Here is a 17005-nt window from a genome sequence, read left to right as displayed (position 1 = left end):
ACGCTTCCCCCTCACCTACCCGTCTTCTTCTGTCTCCTAAACCCCTCACCCACCATTCCATATCCCCCTCCTATTGTGTGATACTTCCCCCACCTAATAGATTGTAAGCTCTTTGGGGCAGGGTCCTCTCCTCCTCCTGTGTCACTGTCTGATCTGTCATTTGTAACCCCTATTTATTGTACAGCGCTGCGTAATATGTTGGCGCTATTTAATAATAATAATAATGAAGGATACATGGCGTACGCCCCGAACTGCCATCCTTTAAATTGACCGGCGACTGCAACGATCCCGCCAGAGAGGAGAACTGCGGGGGGAAAAGAGGGAGACATTAGTGTGGGGGGGCAGAAATATAACAATCACCCTCATCATCCTGTGTTCCCAACGCCCTCGCTGACCATTTACTAAAACCCTCCCATCCCCCCCCCCCCCCCCCCGGTGCTGCAATAGCTGCGCAGGATATTGAATTACCCAACGCTCCCCACTTCCCTCTATAAAGGCCAAGCTGCTCCGATTTTGCAAAAGTGCAATTACCCAACTCAGCGCCCATCAGAGCTCACAGCATGAGAACAGGGAACACCGGGGGGTCACAGGGAACACAGGGGGGTCACAGGAAACATTGGGGGTCACAGGAAACATTGGGGGTCACAGGAAACATTGGGGGTCACAGGAAACACCGGGGGGTCACAGGGAACACAGGGGGGTCACAGGGAACACAGGGGGGTCACAGGAAACACAGGGGAGTAACACGGGTCATGGGGGGGTCACAGGAATAAAGGGGGTCACAGGGGTCACACTTGCCCCCCTCATAAACCAGACCCGCCCCCACCCTTAAAGTTCCAGCGATTGGTCAGGACCAGCAGAAGATTGGGGAGTCTATGGGTGGATGATGGGGATGTTGGGGGTACAGATTATTGGGGTGGTCTAACCCTGCACAATGGGGGGAGGGGTCACCTGATGACACCAATAAAGGGGGGGTAATAACACTTCCACCAATGCAGAGGGGTCACTTGTCTCATCCAGCTCACACTATGCAGCCAACACATTCTGGGGCCCCTTCATCAAGGCCGGGGCCACAGATTGCTGGCAGTCTCTATTCCTGCAGACTGGTCCGGTATTGGTTCATTTGGGAGATTTCCCTGCACCAGGCACACAACAGGAAGTAGAATAATTGAGCTCATTGTTGTCACCTGCAGAATGTTTGTTTCCAGTTCTGGTGACTCACAACAACAAAGAAATGATTAAACAGAGAAGGGAGCCGGGGTTTCCATTATTCTGTCCACTGAAATCTTCCTATATGTTTGCACCCCTCCCCCATAATGCGGATATTCTCCAGCCCCGATGAAGGGGCGTTATAGTACCCCGATGTGTTGGATACTTTATGGGCTCCACCAATAGACTGGCTGGGCTCTGTACTGACATTTCTTTTGGGCGGAGTGGCCCTTTAATACCCAGAGAGGGATTCCTCGCACGCCTGCAGTGCTTTTCATGAATTTTGGGTTAAGTAATAGTGTTGTCCCAAGAGCTGGCAATCCGTTGTGCGGTTGGTGCAATCTCAGGGCAGATGTTGCTGGCTGGGCGGGGAAGGTGAATTCCTGGCTCCGCCAGAACCGCTGACTTCCTTCTTTCACTTCCTCATTCACCGATTTATGTGGTGATATGGTGATGTGGTGAAAGAAAAATTAACCCCTTCACTGGGCACACCTGGGTGAATGTCAACAAGCTGCAGTACTGCGCCACTGAACAGGACGCCGAAATGATCCAGCAAGGCTGGAAGATTTAAGCCAAACTCAATCCGTGACCCCAGAAAATCTCCATCGAGAATGATTCACCTGTAAAGGGACTACAACTCCCATCATGTCCGCCCGCCCAATGCTGAGACTTGTAGTTCCTCCACAGGTAATAATTATAATAATAGAAATATAACATTAATAAATTGGGGTACTTACTGACTCCGGATGCCAGCGCCTGCTCATTGGCCCACATTGCCCATTCGATTTGCCCCATGGCCGGGGTGGAGATCACCCAGCAGAGGAGAAAACTAAATACAAAGTATCACTTCCTGCCCCTATACATAGCATTGTTCCCCAGCACCGCCCACTGCCCCGCCCACTCCTATCACATCCCCGCCCACTGCCTCGCAGACACGCCCACCCCACTGATCCTCACATGACAGTGAGTTACAGAAGGCTGCAGAGCAAAGGAATAAATAGAGAGGACTGGGAATATCCAATCAGGTGAGGAGGAAGAGGAAACATGGATTTCTTATCAATAATGAGAATTCAGAGGGACCGCAGGTTCACCTAACATTCACCGTGCCAAGTGAACGGAAGTTACAGCATCAGTAAAATCACCCCAAAAATTGGGGAGACCAATCACTGGACACCAATCACCGAACACCAATCACTGGACACCAATCACCAGACACCAAACAAAAATCACCGGACACTGGACACCAATCACTGGACAGCAAATACCGGGCACCAATCATCGGGCACTGGACACCGGACCCCAATCACTGGACTGCCCTCAATATTCTGTACCGATAATCCCGACCCCTAAACTATACCTTTACTGCACCCCAACCCCACTGTACTTTCTCTCCACCATTAATTACCTGTACCCCAACCCCCATTCTTTCCACTGGCCCCCAGTCTACTGTACCCCCTCACCACCAATCCTTCTGCTCCCTCCAGCACCCCACCTGTCTACCAAACCCCAACCTTTCCACAACTAACAATTACCTGTACCCTGACTGCTCATCTTCACCCCCATTCATTGACTCCCATACCCACCTGTCCCATTCCCACCACCTCCCTCCTGTATACTGTACCCTGACCACTCCATCCTGTGTACCCCTCTCTATACTCCAAATGTCACCTATTAACTGCACCTTGACACCCCTGCCCCCCTCTATACTACAACCCCCCTGTCCCCCACCCTCCACAGACATTCATCCATTGTACCCTGACCCATCCTCCCCACTGCCATACAACTCCGGTACCCCAACCCCTCAGTCCCCTTTCTCCCACCATTGTCCTTCAATGGGTACCCCAACTCCTTTGTCCCCCTCCCTGTACTGACACCCAAATCCTGCACTCTGATCCCCCCATCCCCTTCTCTATTCACCATCATTCATCCTCTGTACCCAAACCCATTTATTACCTTTACTGTTCGGCCATGGACCCTGGATCTCTCTATTACCCCCCCCATCTACAGTAGTAATGCCATACATACATCCACTGCCCCCCATCTACTGTATTCTGAACCCCCATCCTCTTCTTTATTCATCATTCACCCATTGTACCCCGATCCATTCATTCCTTTCACTCTACAAACATCAACCTACTGGACCCCAATCCCTCTATTGCCCCCTATCAATTGTACCCTGTCCGCTCTATTCCCTTTTCCAAACCCTAGACCCTGTCCCTTTACCCCCATAACTATCTAATATCTGTACCCCGACCCCAATGTCTGTACCCCTCCACAATCCCCTTCCATCTCAGCATTCCATCTCCTGACCCCCAACCCCCTCGCTTCATGACTTTGTCCCCTGTACCCCGACACATTATTCCCTTTACATCAATCCAATGAACCCTGGAACCCCCTATTGCCCCCCAACCCCCATCTATTGTACCCGGACCCCTCTATTGTATTCTGATCCCCCCATCCTCTTCTTTATTTATCATTCATCCAATGTACCCCGACACATTCATTGCCTTCTCTCTACAGCCATCAATTTGCTGGACCCCAATCCATCCATTACCCCCCCATCTATTGTACCCCAACACCTCCATTTACTCCCATCCTCTGTACCCCCCCCCCAGCAATGATGTGTAGAGACCTCTGTATAAGGATGGAAATGTCTCTGATAGGTGCAGCTCAGGAAATCTGACATTTGGGAATTCCGAGCTGTCATTGCAGGGTGTGGGGTTTATTCCTGAGGGCTATGAGTCACGAATATCTGCGCTGTCACATGGCGATTGGACCGAGGCGATTGTGCTGTGCGGATAGAAATGCTGGGAGATTCCCTACACGGGGAGAGACATCTTCAACATTACATGAATCACAATGAATGAGTGAGTGAATATGAACGAGGAATATAGAATGAAATGATCCCTGTGTTCCCCAATCCCTCTTTATATCCACTGAGGTCATCGCCTAATATCTAACACTAAAAGAAATCCTGCACACAGTGAAATTCATCGTCTTTATTCGTCCAATAAACGGGACTTGTAGGAAAATTAACCAATAATAACTTAGCGTTAGGAAAATACAGATTTAGCGCCGGTCCGACCCGTAATAAAAGTTCCAGGTTTATATAATAAAATGTCCCTGCGGTGTGGCGGTGACGCAGCTGGGAGTCCAGTAATAAACTCCGTAGAATAAGAAAACGTCTTTCAGAAATTCTGGCTTCCTCTCAGGTGGAGGGTTTGGGCAGCCCGTCTGCTCCAATCAGATCCAACGAGGGGTCCTGAGATTGTACGGGGCCCGGTCCGGGCTGCAATGGGACAAAACCGAGAGAGAAAAATAATCAAAGAAGGTTGAGCGGGAAATCCGTCACAAGTTACAGATGTGTAGACACGTCATCACTCAGAAATAAAGGAAAGGGGTGGAGGATCACCTTCATATCCACATCCAATCACTCCTTACCTGTGTGACGATGACATAACGCACTCCACCTGGACACGCATCACCCTCTATGGCAGATGTCAGCTCCTGGGACAAGGGGGCGGGGCTTACAGGTAACCCCTTAATAAACCTACAAAAAGAACATCAAAGATAAAAGATTTTATAGAAGTTTAGTTTAATGGCACCTAACCACCCACGATGGGGAGATTTCCCCCAGTAGTTTGTGTCTCTGCCCCTCCCACAATGGGGAGATCCCCCCCCAGTAGTGATGTGGGTGCAGGGGGGGTGGAACCCTCCCAAGTCTCTGTCCCCCGATAAAATTTCCCCCATCCCCTGCACCCATATCAGATGCTGACTGATACCATAGAGAAGTACAACATGACACAGAACCGGATGTATCTGGCTAGTTGGATCTCCTGCTGTGAATTCCTGACATGGTGTGCGGGGTCCCTGGGAGGCTGACGGGGTCCCATCCCAGCAACTCTCCCTGCAGCACGTCAGACAGGAGGAGGGAACATTTTACACTTCTGTGAATTCACTGAACACAAACATTGAACCGAAGCATGTATGACAACAGAGACACGCGTGTGACATGTGTGTCCTAACGTGTAACAACGCCCCTGGTGGCCAGTGAGTGTCACTGCAGAAATGCTTTGATATTCTGAGTTGCAGCTATGCCCTGCACAGGATTTATTTTATTCTAACCCGCTTCTGTACTGGAAGTAATACTGCTGCTCTACATCCTGCACCCAGCTGGCAGTCATATATTTTGAGGATCCTCAGCTTCGCAGATTTCAGTTTGCAGGAAGTTCTGTGTTTAGCTGACACCCAACATTGGCCAATTGAAATGCCGGTTTATGAAACTCGTTCTCTATTTGCCTGAAGAGAAATTGCATTAGGAAAGGTTCCAAGTTTGGCAATAACCAGTGTCACAATCTTCCTGCACTGACACAGCACAATCCTCTGTGTCTAAGGACTACAAGTCCCATCATCCCTCAGAAATGGAAGAGGATTGAGAATTCTGATTGGGATTCTCTGCTTCCAATATGATCAATGTATTGGTAATGGGAGGAAATGGTCACTGGCTGGGCTCAGTCTGGTCAGTGTGGCCCCGGATGGATCATTCACTGAATCTCATGGTGATTCCCCACATGACAACATGACAGGGATTGGCTGATTGGTGGGGGGGGGGGGGGGGGGGTAATAAATGATCTGACGGTACTTACGGGTCTCCATTGGACGCCGGAGGGAAGGAACGTTTTACAACTTCAACAAACTCGTTAACTGTCGGCTCCAACGTGAAGATGACGGCATTGGGACCCGCGTCAAAGCTGTACGCAACCTGCCGGGGGAAAGAGGGAGATGAGAGAGAGGGAGGGCAACAGAGAGAGAGTGAGGGCAATGGACAGAGAGCGAGAGAGAGAGAGCGAGGGTGACGGAAAGAGAGAGAGCGACGGAGAGAAAGAGCAAAATAATCTAAGGGAGGGCTACAGAGAGTGAGTTAGCGGCGGGAAGGAATTGCAGTACCTTGGTCTGCCCGTAGTGGGCGTTGTAGCGGTGGACCAGGCTGATGATTCGCTGTGACACCTGGTTCAGGTAGAAGATGGGTGGGAAAGTGTCAAGGCAGGTAGCGTGGAACTGGTTGCTGTCCTTCATAGTCAGCTGACCGAAGCTTTCAAAGTCTTTCTTCTTGATGGACTCGATCATCTCCGCCATTCTTCCAGGCACCACAGACTCTGCCCGCAGCTGAAACAGAAAATTCATTCTTCGCTCTGCAATTCTCAGATTCACAGATTTATTCACCGCACAGAACAACCAATAGCTGGATATTTGCAGCTATTGCCCCACCACGGGGCAAACCAACACTGCTATGTATACACCAAGCACAGCCACTCACTGCCTGCAGGGGGCCCTTTCGATACAAAACACCCACAGATAGGGGCCAAGGGGGGCTTTGGGGTAAAGCTGGGGGGTGATTTGTAAATGCCAGCTGAAGGTAATGCTCTTACATGATAATTACCAACCAATCAGAATGCCTCCTACTGGAATGAGCACAGCTACAGCCAATCACATCACAGATAGAAATAAAAAGATACAAAGTTTCAACAACAGCAGATTACAGAAACTTTAAAACCCAATCCTTGGTCACCCCCCCCAACCCAATTCATTCTGATCAACCCATTCCTCCCCTTCACCCCCAGATGACAGAGAAGTTGCTCTGTGAATACGTCGCTGAGCGTTCCGTGTTATGTAATGATTGCTGAACAAACCGGGCAATCGAGGAAATGTGAACATTGCTGCGGTCTGTGGGGGCAGGGCGGATATTAGTCCCGCAGTAACAGAATAGAATATTATGATATGAAGATATATATCAATGTCTCCTCTATTATAGGCGCTGATCGTATAGGGCTGCCCCGCCCCCAGCGCTCAGTCAGGTGACTGCTGACCCCACCTTGAGTAGCGGGCTGGTCTCCACGCTGGTCTGCATCCCGGCCGTGCTGCCAACATGTTTCTTCTCTGCACTGGCCTGAAATGAGAATAAATATACATTATATGGAGGATATGAGTTCAGCAAAGAGGACCTGTCATCCCATAATGTAATATGATCAGTGATGTGTCCAGGACCCCCTGACAATGGCAGAAGCACGGCACCATCTCTGTTCAGTCATCATCTGGGATCCTGTCCCTTACACTACAGGAAATTATTTTTACCCTTTTATATGACACCCATCATTTTGGGTTTTCTCTCACTTCCAATTATTTTCAGAGAGGAAACTTGCACCATACTCTATTGCTGTGGGGGGCCATCTAAGGCTGGGGGGATCTCTCTGTACTTACCACCAGGATGAGGATTCGCAGTTCTGGCCAATGAGTCTCCGCCTCCACCTGCTGCGCCAGGCTATCTTTACCGTCTTCCCGCTCTCCCATCAGCCATTGGACGAAGCCCCCGTACATACTCCTACAGGCGCTGCCGGACCCCTGCCGGGCGATTTCAGACAGCTCACCCTCCACACCATACAGCTTTGCCAGGCTATAGACTAAAAAATGGGAAACAACCAATCAGAGCCAAGAGAAAGAGTTACAATCTAACCATCAATCCTGAGCATTATCATGCAGTACTTCATTCTGCCACTAGATGTCCTCAGTGTGACAGCGAGAATCATTCAACCTGCCCACAGCCTGTCTTGACCCGCCCCCAGCCTGTGATTGGGCAGTGATAGGTAAAGCAGCACAGTGATGGGTTCATCTACCTGTCACTCTGTACTCTGTCATCCAATCAGCATGCTTCCCCTCTGATTGGCTTTCTGTGTTGCTTCTCCCAGAGCCTGAGCTTTGCTGTACCTGGGACAGGAAATGAGGGGAAATCTCTACAATGGAGCCACAAATAGTAGAAACAGAAAAGTCCCCTCACCCAGACATGCGTATCCTGCGGCGGAGGACGCCAGCCCAGCGGCTGTGGGGAAGTTGTTGATGGAACAAATGTGTACTTTGTAGTTTAGGATCCCAGAGACATCTTCACTGCCGCTGCTCCGCCTCTTCCTCGCCAGGCGGCGGACTGGAGGGGACCAATAGAGAGAGATTAGAGCGCTGCGGGCGGGGTTATGGGGTGAATGATTAAAGGAGGGCTCCGCAGTCACCCCACTCACTTTCTCGCAGGCAGGACTGCAGCCTCGGGTGATTGATGTCGTCTTCCTTCCCGTTCAGCCAGATCCGATCCTCGGTAAAGTCGCGGCTGGCGGCGATGCTGGTCGTCGTTTTTAACTGTCACACAAAACAAAAATCACATCGACCAATCAGAGATCTACGTGCAGGTTGGTTGCCATCTATAGGCCACTTGCTGAATCTTCTGTACAAGGATTGGCTGAAATTTATATTGCGATGTATAGATGGTAAAGTGGACCTGTCACCCATATATTGTATGGGGATCAGAGATGTGTCAGAGCCCCTCCCCCCTGGAATTTATCTACATCTGCTTTCATCCCCAGAATACCAGCGCCATCTATATTCAGGCATCAGCCAGGGTCACCATCTATTTCCTGGACTGAGCTTGTGGCTCAGCGGTGACCCCATCATATAAATCCGGGTGTCTGTGGGGATTTGGGGACCCCTGAATGTGTTGGTGGGGAGAGGGGTTATATTGAGAGGACCCCCCCATACACTACAGACCTGATCCTGGTGCAGGGTGACGCTGAGAGAAGAGTTGATGGGGAGGATGAGATCTTCATTCCGCTTTCCCCCTGCAAATAAAAATGAAATATTTATACCGGAGGGGCCACAGGGGGCGTCATCACCCATAGCAACCCGATGTCAGATCAGTAAATCGTGAATTCTGATTGGTTGTAATCGACGCGACTGACAAATATTGTCACACCAAAGTGAGGTGCAAATACCCCCAAAGCATAAAACTGTCCCCACCATGCTTCACAGTGCAGAGGGGATCATTTGATGTCTGGACTAAGGGAAGGGATGCAAACAAAAATACCCAGAACCGGGGAAAAATTTGCAAACAAATCCATCAAACCTCCCAACAATGTGCAGGAAAATGTTCTGGTATGCTGAGACCAGGGTCCTAAAAAACTTTGCATCACTAAAAGAACCCAACATACTGTGAAGCATGGTGGTGGTAATATTACGCTTTATCTTATATCTCAGAGGTGTGCAGACTCTTTATATGTCATGTCACCCTGTATAACACCGGCACACAACCAGCAGGGTCACCCCGGTACTCACAGTATTTAACAACGGCGATATTAACAGGCGCAGTGCACGTCACCTTCTTCATCTTCAGAGCACCAAATCAGCAGGACGCTGCGGGAGGAAACAAAGCAGCGTGAGGAGACATTATTACCCAATATGACTGCTGGGGGCAGAATGGAGGATCATGGGAAAAAACACCAATCAGTCCTCTGCCCACCAATGGGGTGCATTGTACCCACGTGATATGCAAATATTATACATTGTGTCAGTATTATGTCATTGTATGATATATACATATATAATATTACACAGGTATATAATATTACACTGATACATAATAACACACAGATATATAATAACACACAGATATATAATAACACACAGATATATAATAACACACAGATATATAATATTACACAGGTATATAATATTACACAGATATATAATAACACACACACAGATATATAATAACACACAGATATATAATATTACACAGGTATATAATATTACACAGATATATAATAACACACAGATATATAATATTACACAGATATATAATAATACATAGGTATACAGTGCCCAACCCAGAAATTTTTTTAAGCTGGGTGGGAAGATATTGTAGGCGGGTGGAAGCCCCTGAGTTGTAACCCAACTCATCAGTAACCACCCAAAAACAGCCGGGTCGTAGCTGAAAAGTGCTGGGTGGTGCGCCCGGCTAAAAGTGGCTGGGGAGAACACTGGGTATATAAGGTTAGCAGCCTCTCACCTGCTCCGTCTTCTCTTCTCTATGCAGCCTCTCTCCTCTCATCTCATCTCCCTCTGTTATCCCCGCCCCATCTACACTGTACACCCAGCTGTAGCCAATCCCCGTTCACACCACGCCTCCGCCCCGCCCTCACCTCACTTGGTCACCCAATAAAGCTCATCGGAAGATTCAAGCACGAGGGAGAGCAAATCTGACCGGAACCAAAATACAAGAAAAAATATCAGAGGGAAGGATTTTATTGTTGCACTATAACTGAATGAATATATATATGGGGAAGATATTTCATAGTGCACACGTACGTAAGACACCCTTATGGGATGAAAACTATACTATACTAGAGCCGGCTGGGGGATATAATATCACTGACATATACCGCAGTGCTGTACAGAGATCACTGAACCAGTCCCATCAGTTTCAGTACAGAGGCGCTGACACTCTAATGTCCCCCCACAGTCATACACTATTATTATACATTTATATAGCTCTGATATTATTATACATTTATATAGCTCTGACATATACTGCAGTGCTGTACAGAGATTACAGAGCCAGTCCCATCATATCTCTGTACAGAGGAGCTGACACTCTAATGTCCCCCCACAGTCACACACTAATATACATTTATATAGCTCTGACATATACCATAGTGCTGTACAGAGAAGGTCCCTTCTAGTCACCTGTAGACTGTCATTACCTGGCTTTACCACCAGATGGCGCCCCCTGACTGTTGTATTTCTATGTATTAGGTGGTTTGTTTCTTGTTGAGGGAACTCTGTGATGTGGATTCAGCTTTCCAGATGATAAAAGTCATTGTATGGGCAATAAACAATCCAATAAGTAAAGAGATAACAGCTCTATAGGTAATTTATTTATAGCCAAAATATAATTTATTTCCAGTATTCACACACCAGTTGACATTGCACATAAATGCTTTGACAGAGGAGCTAACAATCTAATCCCTCTCCACACTTACGGTTGGTTCAGTCAGCAAACCTATTAGAATCACTTTGGGTTATCCTGGCCCATTGTTGATGGAAGCTGCAGGATTGGGGAGGTATTTACATAGAATGTTTCTCCTTTAGTTGGTCAACCTACAGGAAATTTTTCAAAAAAAAAATATCTGCTCCTATTGTGACCTCACTATGAAGAATGCTTGGATGATGGTCAGTGATTGGTCACATGGGGCCCTAAGACCAGAGATGATGGGTGGAAGGATGGGAAAACCTTGCAGGCTGCTCCTACATGCAGCTCCGGGGTAATTCTGCTTTAATTCTATCCCTGGATTTGGAATCATGTTTGATTTCTGTATCTGACCACAAGCTGAAATTTCGGCAATGTAGCTGAAGTCTCACAAGTCTGTCTGGAGCACAGACATTTTGGTGTTTGTGTATGTTCATACAGACATTGGTGCAACAAACATTCTAATCTTTTCAATTTTGATTGATGGTTCTGCCTCTAGGTGGCAGTGTTATGTTCATGGCTTGTATAATAGAACATTCATCTTAGAGGAACCGCCTGGTTATGATGTAATTTTTCTGTCTCTACATTTCTGGGGTTTCCCAACCAAAAAAGAAGGGCTCAGCCACACATCCAGCACGTTAGGGTCAGATCTGCGGTAGCTTTCCATCGTTTTGTCCTCTTGTAACATTTTGTTATTTTGGGTCCATCCTGCCAGTAGATCCATTTTTTTCACTTCCTGTAACAAGGTGACAACGCTGTTAGTTCTGTAGTAATGTTACACATCGGTGTTGTCACCCTCTTTTAGATTCCTTATGTTTGATTATCCACAAACAATGTGAAATTGGTGACAACCAGCGAACACTTTGGACTGAGTATTAAAGTTTTGCTTTTTATCCCCTGTTGTCCATGGATGGGCTGAGTGTTCTCACCATATATCATGGCCGGTGACACGCGGTGATATACGGGCGGCACAATGATCTCCCATCACTCCATAAATAGCGCTGTAATCTGGAGAGTCATCCATCTCCACCCTGAACTGACATTGTGAGGAGAAATCCGTGCAGAGCTCCACCGGGATCCCCCAATGGAAAGATAAACAGGCAATAGAAGTACCCACCGTCTGTCTTTATATTGGCATCCCCTGCCCTGGGCAGCGTGCTGGGGGCCCCCAGGTCTGTGCCCATCTCTGTGCTCCGCATTTCCCAGGATTTAGTGATCAGCAGATTTATGGATTTATATCAGTCAGAGAGATAAGATGGAGATATGGGAGGGGGAGGGAGGCATCTGGCTCTGGGTATAGAACAATAAACCTTGGAGTGTCCCCGGGACAGAAAATGACAAATTGTCACCCGTGAGAAATGTGCACCCAGATTCACCATAACCATGTGACCACCTACCTACTTGTACAGGGAATGACCCCATGTGACCACCTACCTATTGATACCCACACAGGGGAGGGGCTGGTGCAGGACAAAGCAGTATGGGGTCACTATGAGCTTACATAATGATATATTGGTAAATCTCCCCCCTAACTTCCCCTTCAATAAATCTGCCCTCCAGCCTCTCCTTCAATAAATCTGCCCTCCGGCCTTCACAATGTGCATTAGAATCTGCAGGGAGTCAGAGCCCGCCTCATTTCCTGGCTGGATAACATCCATCATTTAGCCCCTCCCTCCCCAACCTGACTGTCTCTGCCCCCACCCATTTCATTTATTGGATTTCAGTTCTGCCAATCATATCCTTCAGATTGACATGCATCCAATAAGGCATTTTGATATTTGCATAATTCCTCCCAAGAGCAACCAACTGCTTATATCAGAGCTGAGGGCTCTTGGGGGAGTACTGGGGCCTGGGGCTTGGAAGTTTTCAGGACGCCATGTACAGCATCCTGCTGAATCCATTATCCAATTAAAGTGGACCAGGAAAGGTAAATTATAAGCAGATTAAATTTATTTAATGTACAGCTCTGTGTAACATGTTGGCACTATATAAATCCTGTTTATTAATAATAATAATAATAATAATAATATAATTAATAATAGCTAAACCCCAGCTTGAATTTGTATAATGACAAGCTCCTGCACAGCACCTCATCTGCAGCATTGTGTGTTACAGCACTTAGTTTGTCCCTGGGATCCCGGGGATTACCGATCATCCTCTGGGGTATAATATCCACCTATGAGGGTATTCTAATTTGGGTCCTTGTATTTTTGCCCCATATGCTGGGTTCTCATTACATGCTGAGAATTCTAATTTAATATTGTGCAGCCATTAATTGCTACTCTGGGGAGGGCTCACCTCTGACAGGCTGCAGTATAAATAAGCCCGCCCCCGAGGAGTAGTTGTAAAAAATGGAAAGCAGCCAAGCCTGGAATTGGACAACCTCTTCCAGGATTTCATTGCTGCTAGCACCCATGAAGGGGGAGATTTCTCTTCTCTTTCCCCTGGGGTGTCACCAGGACAGGAAGTGAAGGGATTTCTATCTATGAGGCAGTAACAGAAGCTCATGTTTGGGAGGGATTGGTGATGATCACAATGTGGTGCCATAATACACAACTTGAAATATTCACACACCATGCCATGGATGATATGTTAACATGTGTGAATACTAGAAGAGGAAGTGTGAATGTGGCTGCCACTCTCCGGGTCCCTTAGGTGAATCCTGAGGCTAAAAAACAAATGGTGTCAGTGAGGGGCCACACAGAACATTCTCTGCCATGTCCGGGGACCTCTTTAGGCTGGTTCAGTGCCATCTCAGGAGGGTGAGGCCAGGGTGACACAATTCAAGGTCGGGGACGGAAGGAATTTCTATTGATGTGTAAAAGTTTTATTGATATAAAACAAATCTAAAATCAGCATGAAGAGATTTTATTGGCCGTGTGGAAGTGTCAGATTTATTGGTTGGAATTACTGCCGTGGTTAACGTTTAACTGAACTGGGATGAGATCCAAGAGAACCGAGAGTCCTTCCTCATTCTACACCTGGCGCTTCCAAATCCCCCCATCCTATCTATGGACCCCGCCCCCTACTCTCACCTGTGGACCCCAATTATTCTGTTCCACCTATGGACCCCACCCCCTCCTCTCACCTGTGGACCCCAATTATTCTGTTCCACCTATAAACCCTATCCACTACTCTCACCTGTGAACCCCAATTCTTCTGTCATACCTTTGGACCCCACGCCCTCCTCTCATCTGTGGACCCCAATTATTCTGTTCCACCTATGGACCCCACCACCTCCTCTCACCTGTGAACCCCAATTATTCTGTTCCACCTATAAACCCTATCCACTACTCTCACCTGTGAACCCCAATTCTTCTGTCATACCTTTGGACCCCACACCCTCCTCTCATCTGTGGACCCCAATTCTTCTGTTCCACCTATGGACTCCATGCCCTACTTTCACCTGTGGACCCCAATTCTTCCATCCCACCTATGGACTCCACACCCTACTTTCACCTGTGGACCCCAATTCTTCTGTTCCACCTATGGACTCCACGCCCTACTTTCACCTGTGGACCCCAATTATTCTGTTCCACCTATGGACTCCACGCTCTACTTTAACCTCTGGACCCCAATTCTTCTGTCACACCTTTGGACCCCACGCCCTCCTCTCATCTGTGGACCCCAATTCTTCTGTCCCACCTATAAACCCCATCTACTACTCTCACCTGTGGACCCCAATTCTACTGTCACACCTTTGGACCCCACGCCCTCCTCTCATCTGTTGACCCCAATTATTCTGTTCCACCTATGGACTCCATGCCCTACTTTCACCTGTGGACCCCAGTTCTTTTGTCCCACCTATGAAGTCCACCCCCTCCTCTCACCTGTGGACCACAATTATTCTGTTCCACCTATGAAGTCCACCCCCTCCTTCCACCTGTGGACCCCAATATTTCCATCCCACCTATTGACTCCACCCCCTACTCTCACCTGTGGACCCCAATTCTTCTGTCCCACCTATGGACTCCACCTCCTCCTCTCACCTGTGGACCCCAATTTTTCCATCCCACCTATGGACCCCACCCCCTTCAGTCCCACCTGTGGACCCAACTATCTCCGCTCTCCTATAGACTCCAAATCCATGTCTGCAACACACCTCTAATCCCCCCATCCTACTTATGGAACCCAATTCCATGACTCATACAGACCCCAATCCCCCTGCCCTATCTATGGACCGCACCCCCTACCCTCACCTGTGGACCCCAATTCTTCTGTCCTACCTATGGACCCCCCACCCCTCCTCCCACTTATGGACCCCAATTCTGTGTCTCCTTTGGACCCCAATCCCTTCATGGACCCCTGTCCCTTCTATGCACCCCAGTCCTTTTATCCCTCCATTGAACCCCAGTCTTTCTCACACAGCTCTGTCAATGTAACATGTTTCATGCATTGGGGATTGGTAGGGATTTGTGCAGTGGAGGGAAGAGGTTATCATCAGTGTGTGGATGGCCAGGATGAAGAAGGGGTCCCAGGGACCCCATTTTTTAGATTTACTCTTTGTATGATTATACTATTGAGTGCAGGGTGCTCCGGTGGTGCCCTCTAAGTGGGCGGGGCAATGACTACCTGCACTCAGATCTACCTGTGACATTCAGCCTGGAAGACTGAGGACACCTAGTGGTATGAAGGAGTTACACCCTCCCAGAGGACAGCACTGTACGGAAGATGTTGGGTTGGTTGGGTCACCCCTTGGACCCCCTGAGCTTCCACCCAACACCCCAATGTCCAAGCAGAGAATCAGCATGACAGTCAGGCCACTAACATAACTCTGGACAGAACAGCCGCCATGTTTGTTTTACCCCCCTAGGTGACCAACTTGCCTCGCACAATCCTTAATTCCATCCACCAATTATTCCCAATTTTACACCCCATTGTCCTCCTGACCCTCCCGTCAATGGCCGCACACAATGGGGATTGTCCATGATTTGGTTTCACCAATTTACTGGCAGAGAAAATAGGATTTCCACCTCTCAGTGGTCCAATTTCCTGTTGACTTTGTACGCAGGGCAGTCGGCTCATTACGGACCCCTGGATGATAATTGTCCATCTCAACCTGCCAGTCTGGTCACATTGATGGTCAAGTGATTTTATCTCAGCAGTGCTGATTCCATTACTAAGGGACTATTGTCTGCTTCTCTGTACTGTACGGTGCTATGGAATATGTTGGTGTCATAATATAAATATACAACACATTTTATACATGCACACGTTATATGTAGGTACATGAATACACACAGGAAATGATATTTCTATATTACTTATGCAGGTGCTGCTTCCTTCTCCATGATACTGAGCAATGCCAGCACTTTACTCTGCAAGCCTGCAAAATGTCTTCAATACAAGAACAGGTGACAGCGAGATGACCGGGATAAATGAGAACCTTCAGATGTACTTAGCTGCACCATTTACAGAACCTGCAGACCTACCTGTAACAATTCATCATGGAAATATGGAGCAGCAAAGGTGTAGTGATGTAAAAGGCACTGAAAATGTTCTTACAGGTAAAAAAAAAAGAAATGTTTTCACTGTAAATACTCCGCAGGTATCCTTGAAATTAGGGAGGGTCAGCTGATTGCCCGCATTGTCCACCCTCAGCAGCAGAGAGGTGGGGTAGAAAGTTGGGCAGTTCCCCTGCCCCTCCTGTAATCAGATAAGCTGCCCCCCCCCCCCCCCTATCCCTTTAAGAGTTTGATTGACAGGTGGAGTGTGCGGTATATAAGCAGCAGGTGAGGTGCAGCCAGGGACTGGACGGATCGCTCTGCACTGTGACAATGACGGGACAGCACTGCTGGGGATACGGCGAGGAGGACGGTAATAATCTGATCGTAATAATCCCTTCCGTACATTCCTCAGTGTATTACAGCGCACACTGCTCCTCACCCACCCCGTGTTCTCTGCATGTGGGGTCACCATCACTAGAGGGGTCACCGGCAGGAGGAAGGAGGT

The 17005-nt window shown here is 48.1% G+C and overlaps 3 protein-coding genes across 3 annotated transcripts in view; 1 reads left to right on the top strand and 2 right to left on the bottom strand.

Annotated features, from left to right (window-relative positions):
• Positions 1 to 2086, bottom strand: part of CYBA (cytochrome b-245 alpha chain) — a 5322-nt gene extending 3236 nt beyond the window's left edge. The window contains exons 1-2 of the mRNA XM_072423010.1: positions 1947 to 2086; positions 235 to 304 (exon numbers count right to left, since the gene is read on the bottom strand). Of these exons, the coding sequence (XP_072279111.1) occupies positions 235 to 304; positions 1947 to 2004 (128 nt within the window). The 5' untranslated portion in view covers positions 2005 to 2086. The remainder of the gene's footprint in view (positions 1 to 234; positions 305 to 1946) is intronic.
• Positions 2087 to 4193: 2107 nt separating this feature from the next.
• On the bottom strand, positions 4194 to 10164 carry MVD (mevalonate diphosphate decarboxylase). The gene is made up of 11 exons (XM_072422414.1): positions 10094 to 10164; positions 9361 to 9438; positions 8797 to 8867; positions 8277 to 8391; positions 8042 to 8185; positions 7468 to 7667; positions 7082 to 7156; positions 6157 to 6375; positions 5856 to 5971; positions 4651 to 4759; positions 4194 to 4498 (listed from the first exon to the last, which is right to left on the bottom strand). The coding sequence occupies exons 2-11, from the start codon at positions 9410 to 9412 to the stop codon at positions 4418 to 4420; spliced, it is 1182 nt and encodes a 393-aa protein (XP_072278515.1). The 5' UTR covers positions 9413 to 9438; positions 10094 to 10164; the 3' UTR covers positions 4194 to 4417.
• Positions 10165 to 16785: 6621 nt separating this feature from the next.
• Positions 16786 to 17005, top strand: part of CA7 (carbonic anhydrase 7) — a 12331-nt gene continuing 12111 nt past the window's right edge. The window contains exon 1 of the mRNA XM_072422505.1: positions 16786 to 16870. Within this exon, the coding sequence (XP_072278606.1) occupies positions 16831 to 16870 (40 nt within the window). The 5' untranslated portion in view covers positions 16786 to 16830. The remainder of the gene's footprint in view (positions 16871 to 17005) is intronic.

The sequence above is a fragment of the Pyxicephalus adspersus genome, chromosome 9 (genome assembly GCF_032062135.1).
Source record: "Pyxicephalus adspersus chromosome 9, UCB_Pads_2.0, whole genome shotgun sequence".
Classification (NCBI taxonomy): domain Eukaryota; kingdom Metazoa; phylum Chordata; class Amphibia; order Anura; family Pyxicephalidae; genus Pyxicephalus; species Pyxicephalus adspersus.
Note: the sequence above shows the minus strand (reverse complement) of the source record. Positions and strands in the feature narration are given on the sequence as shown.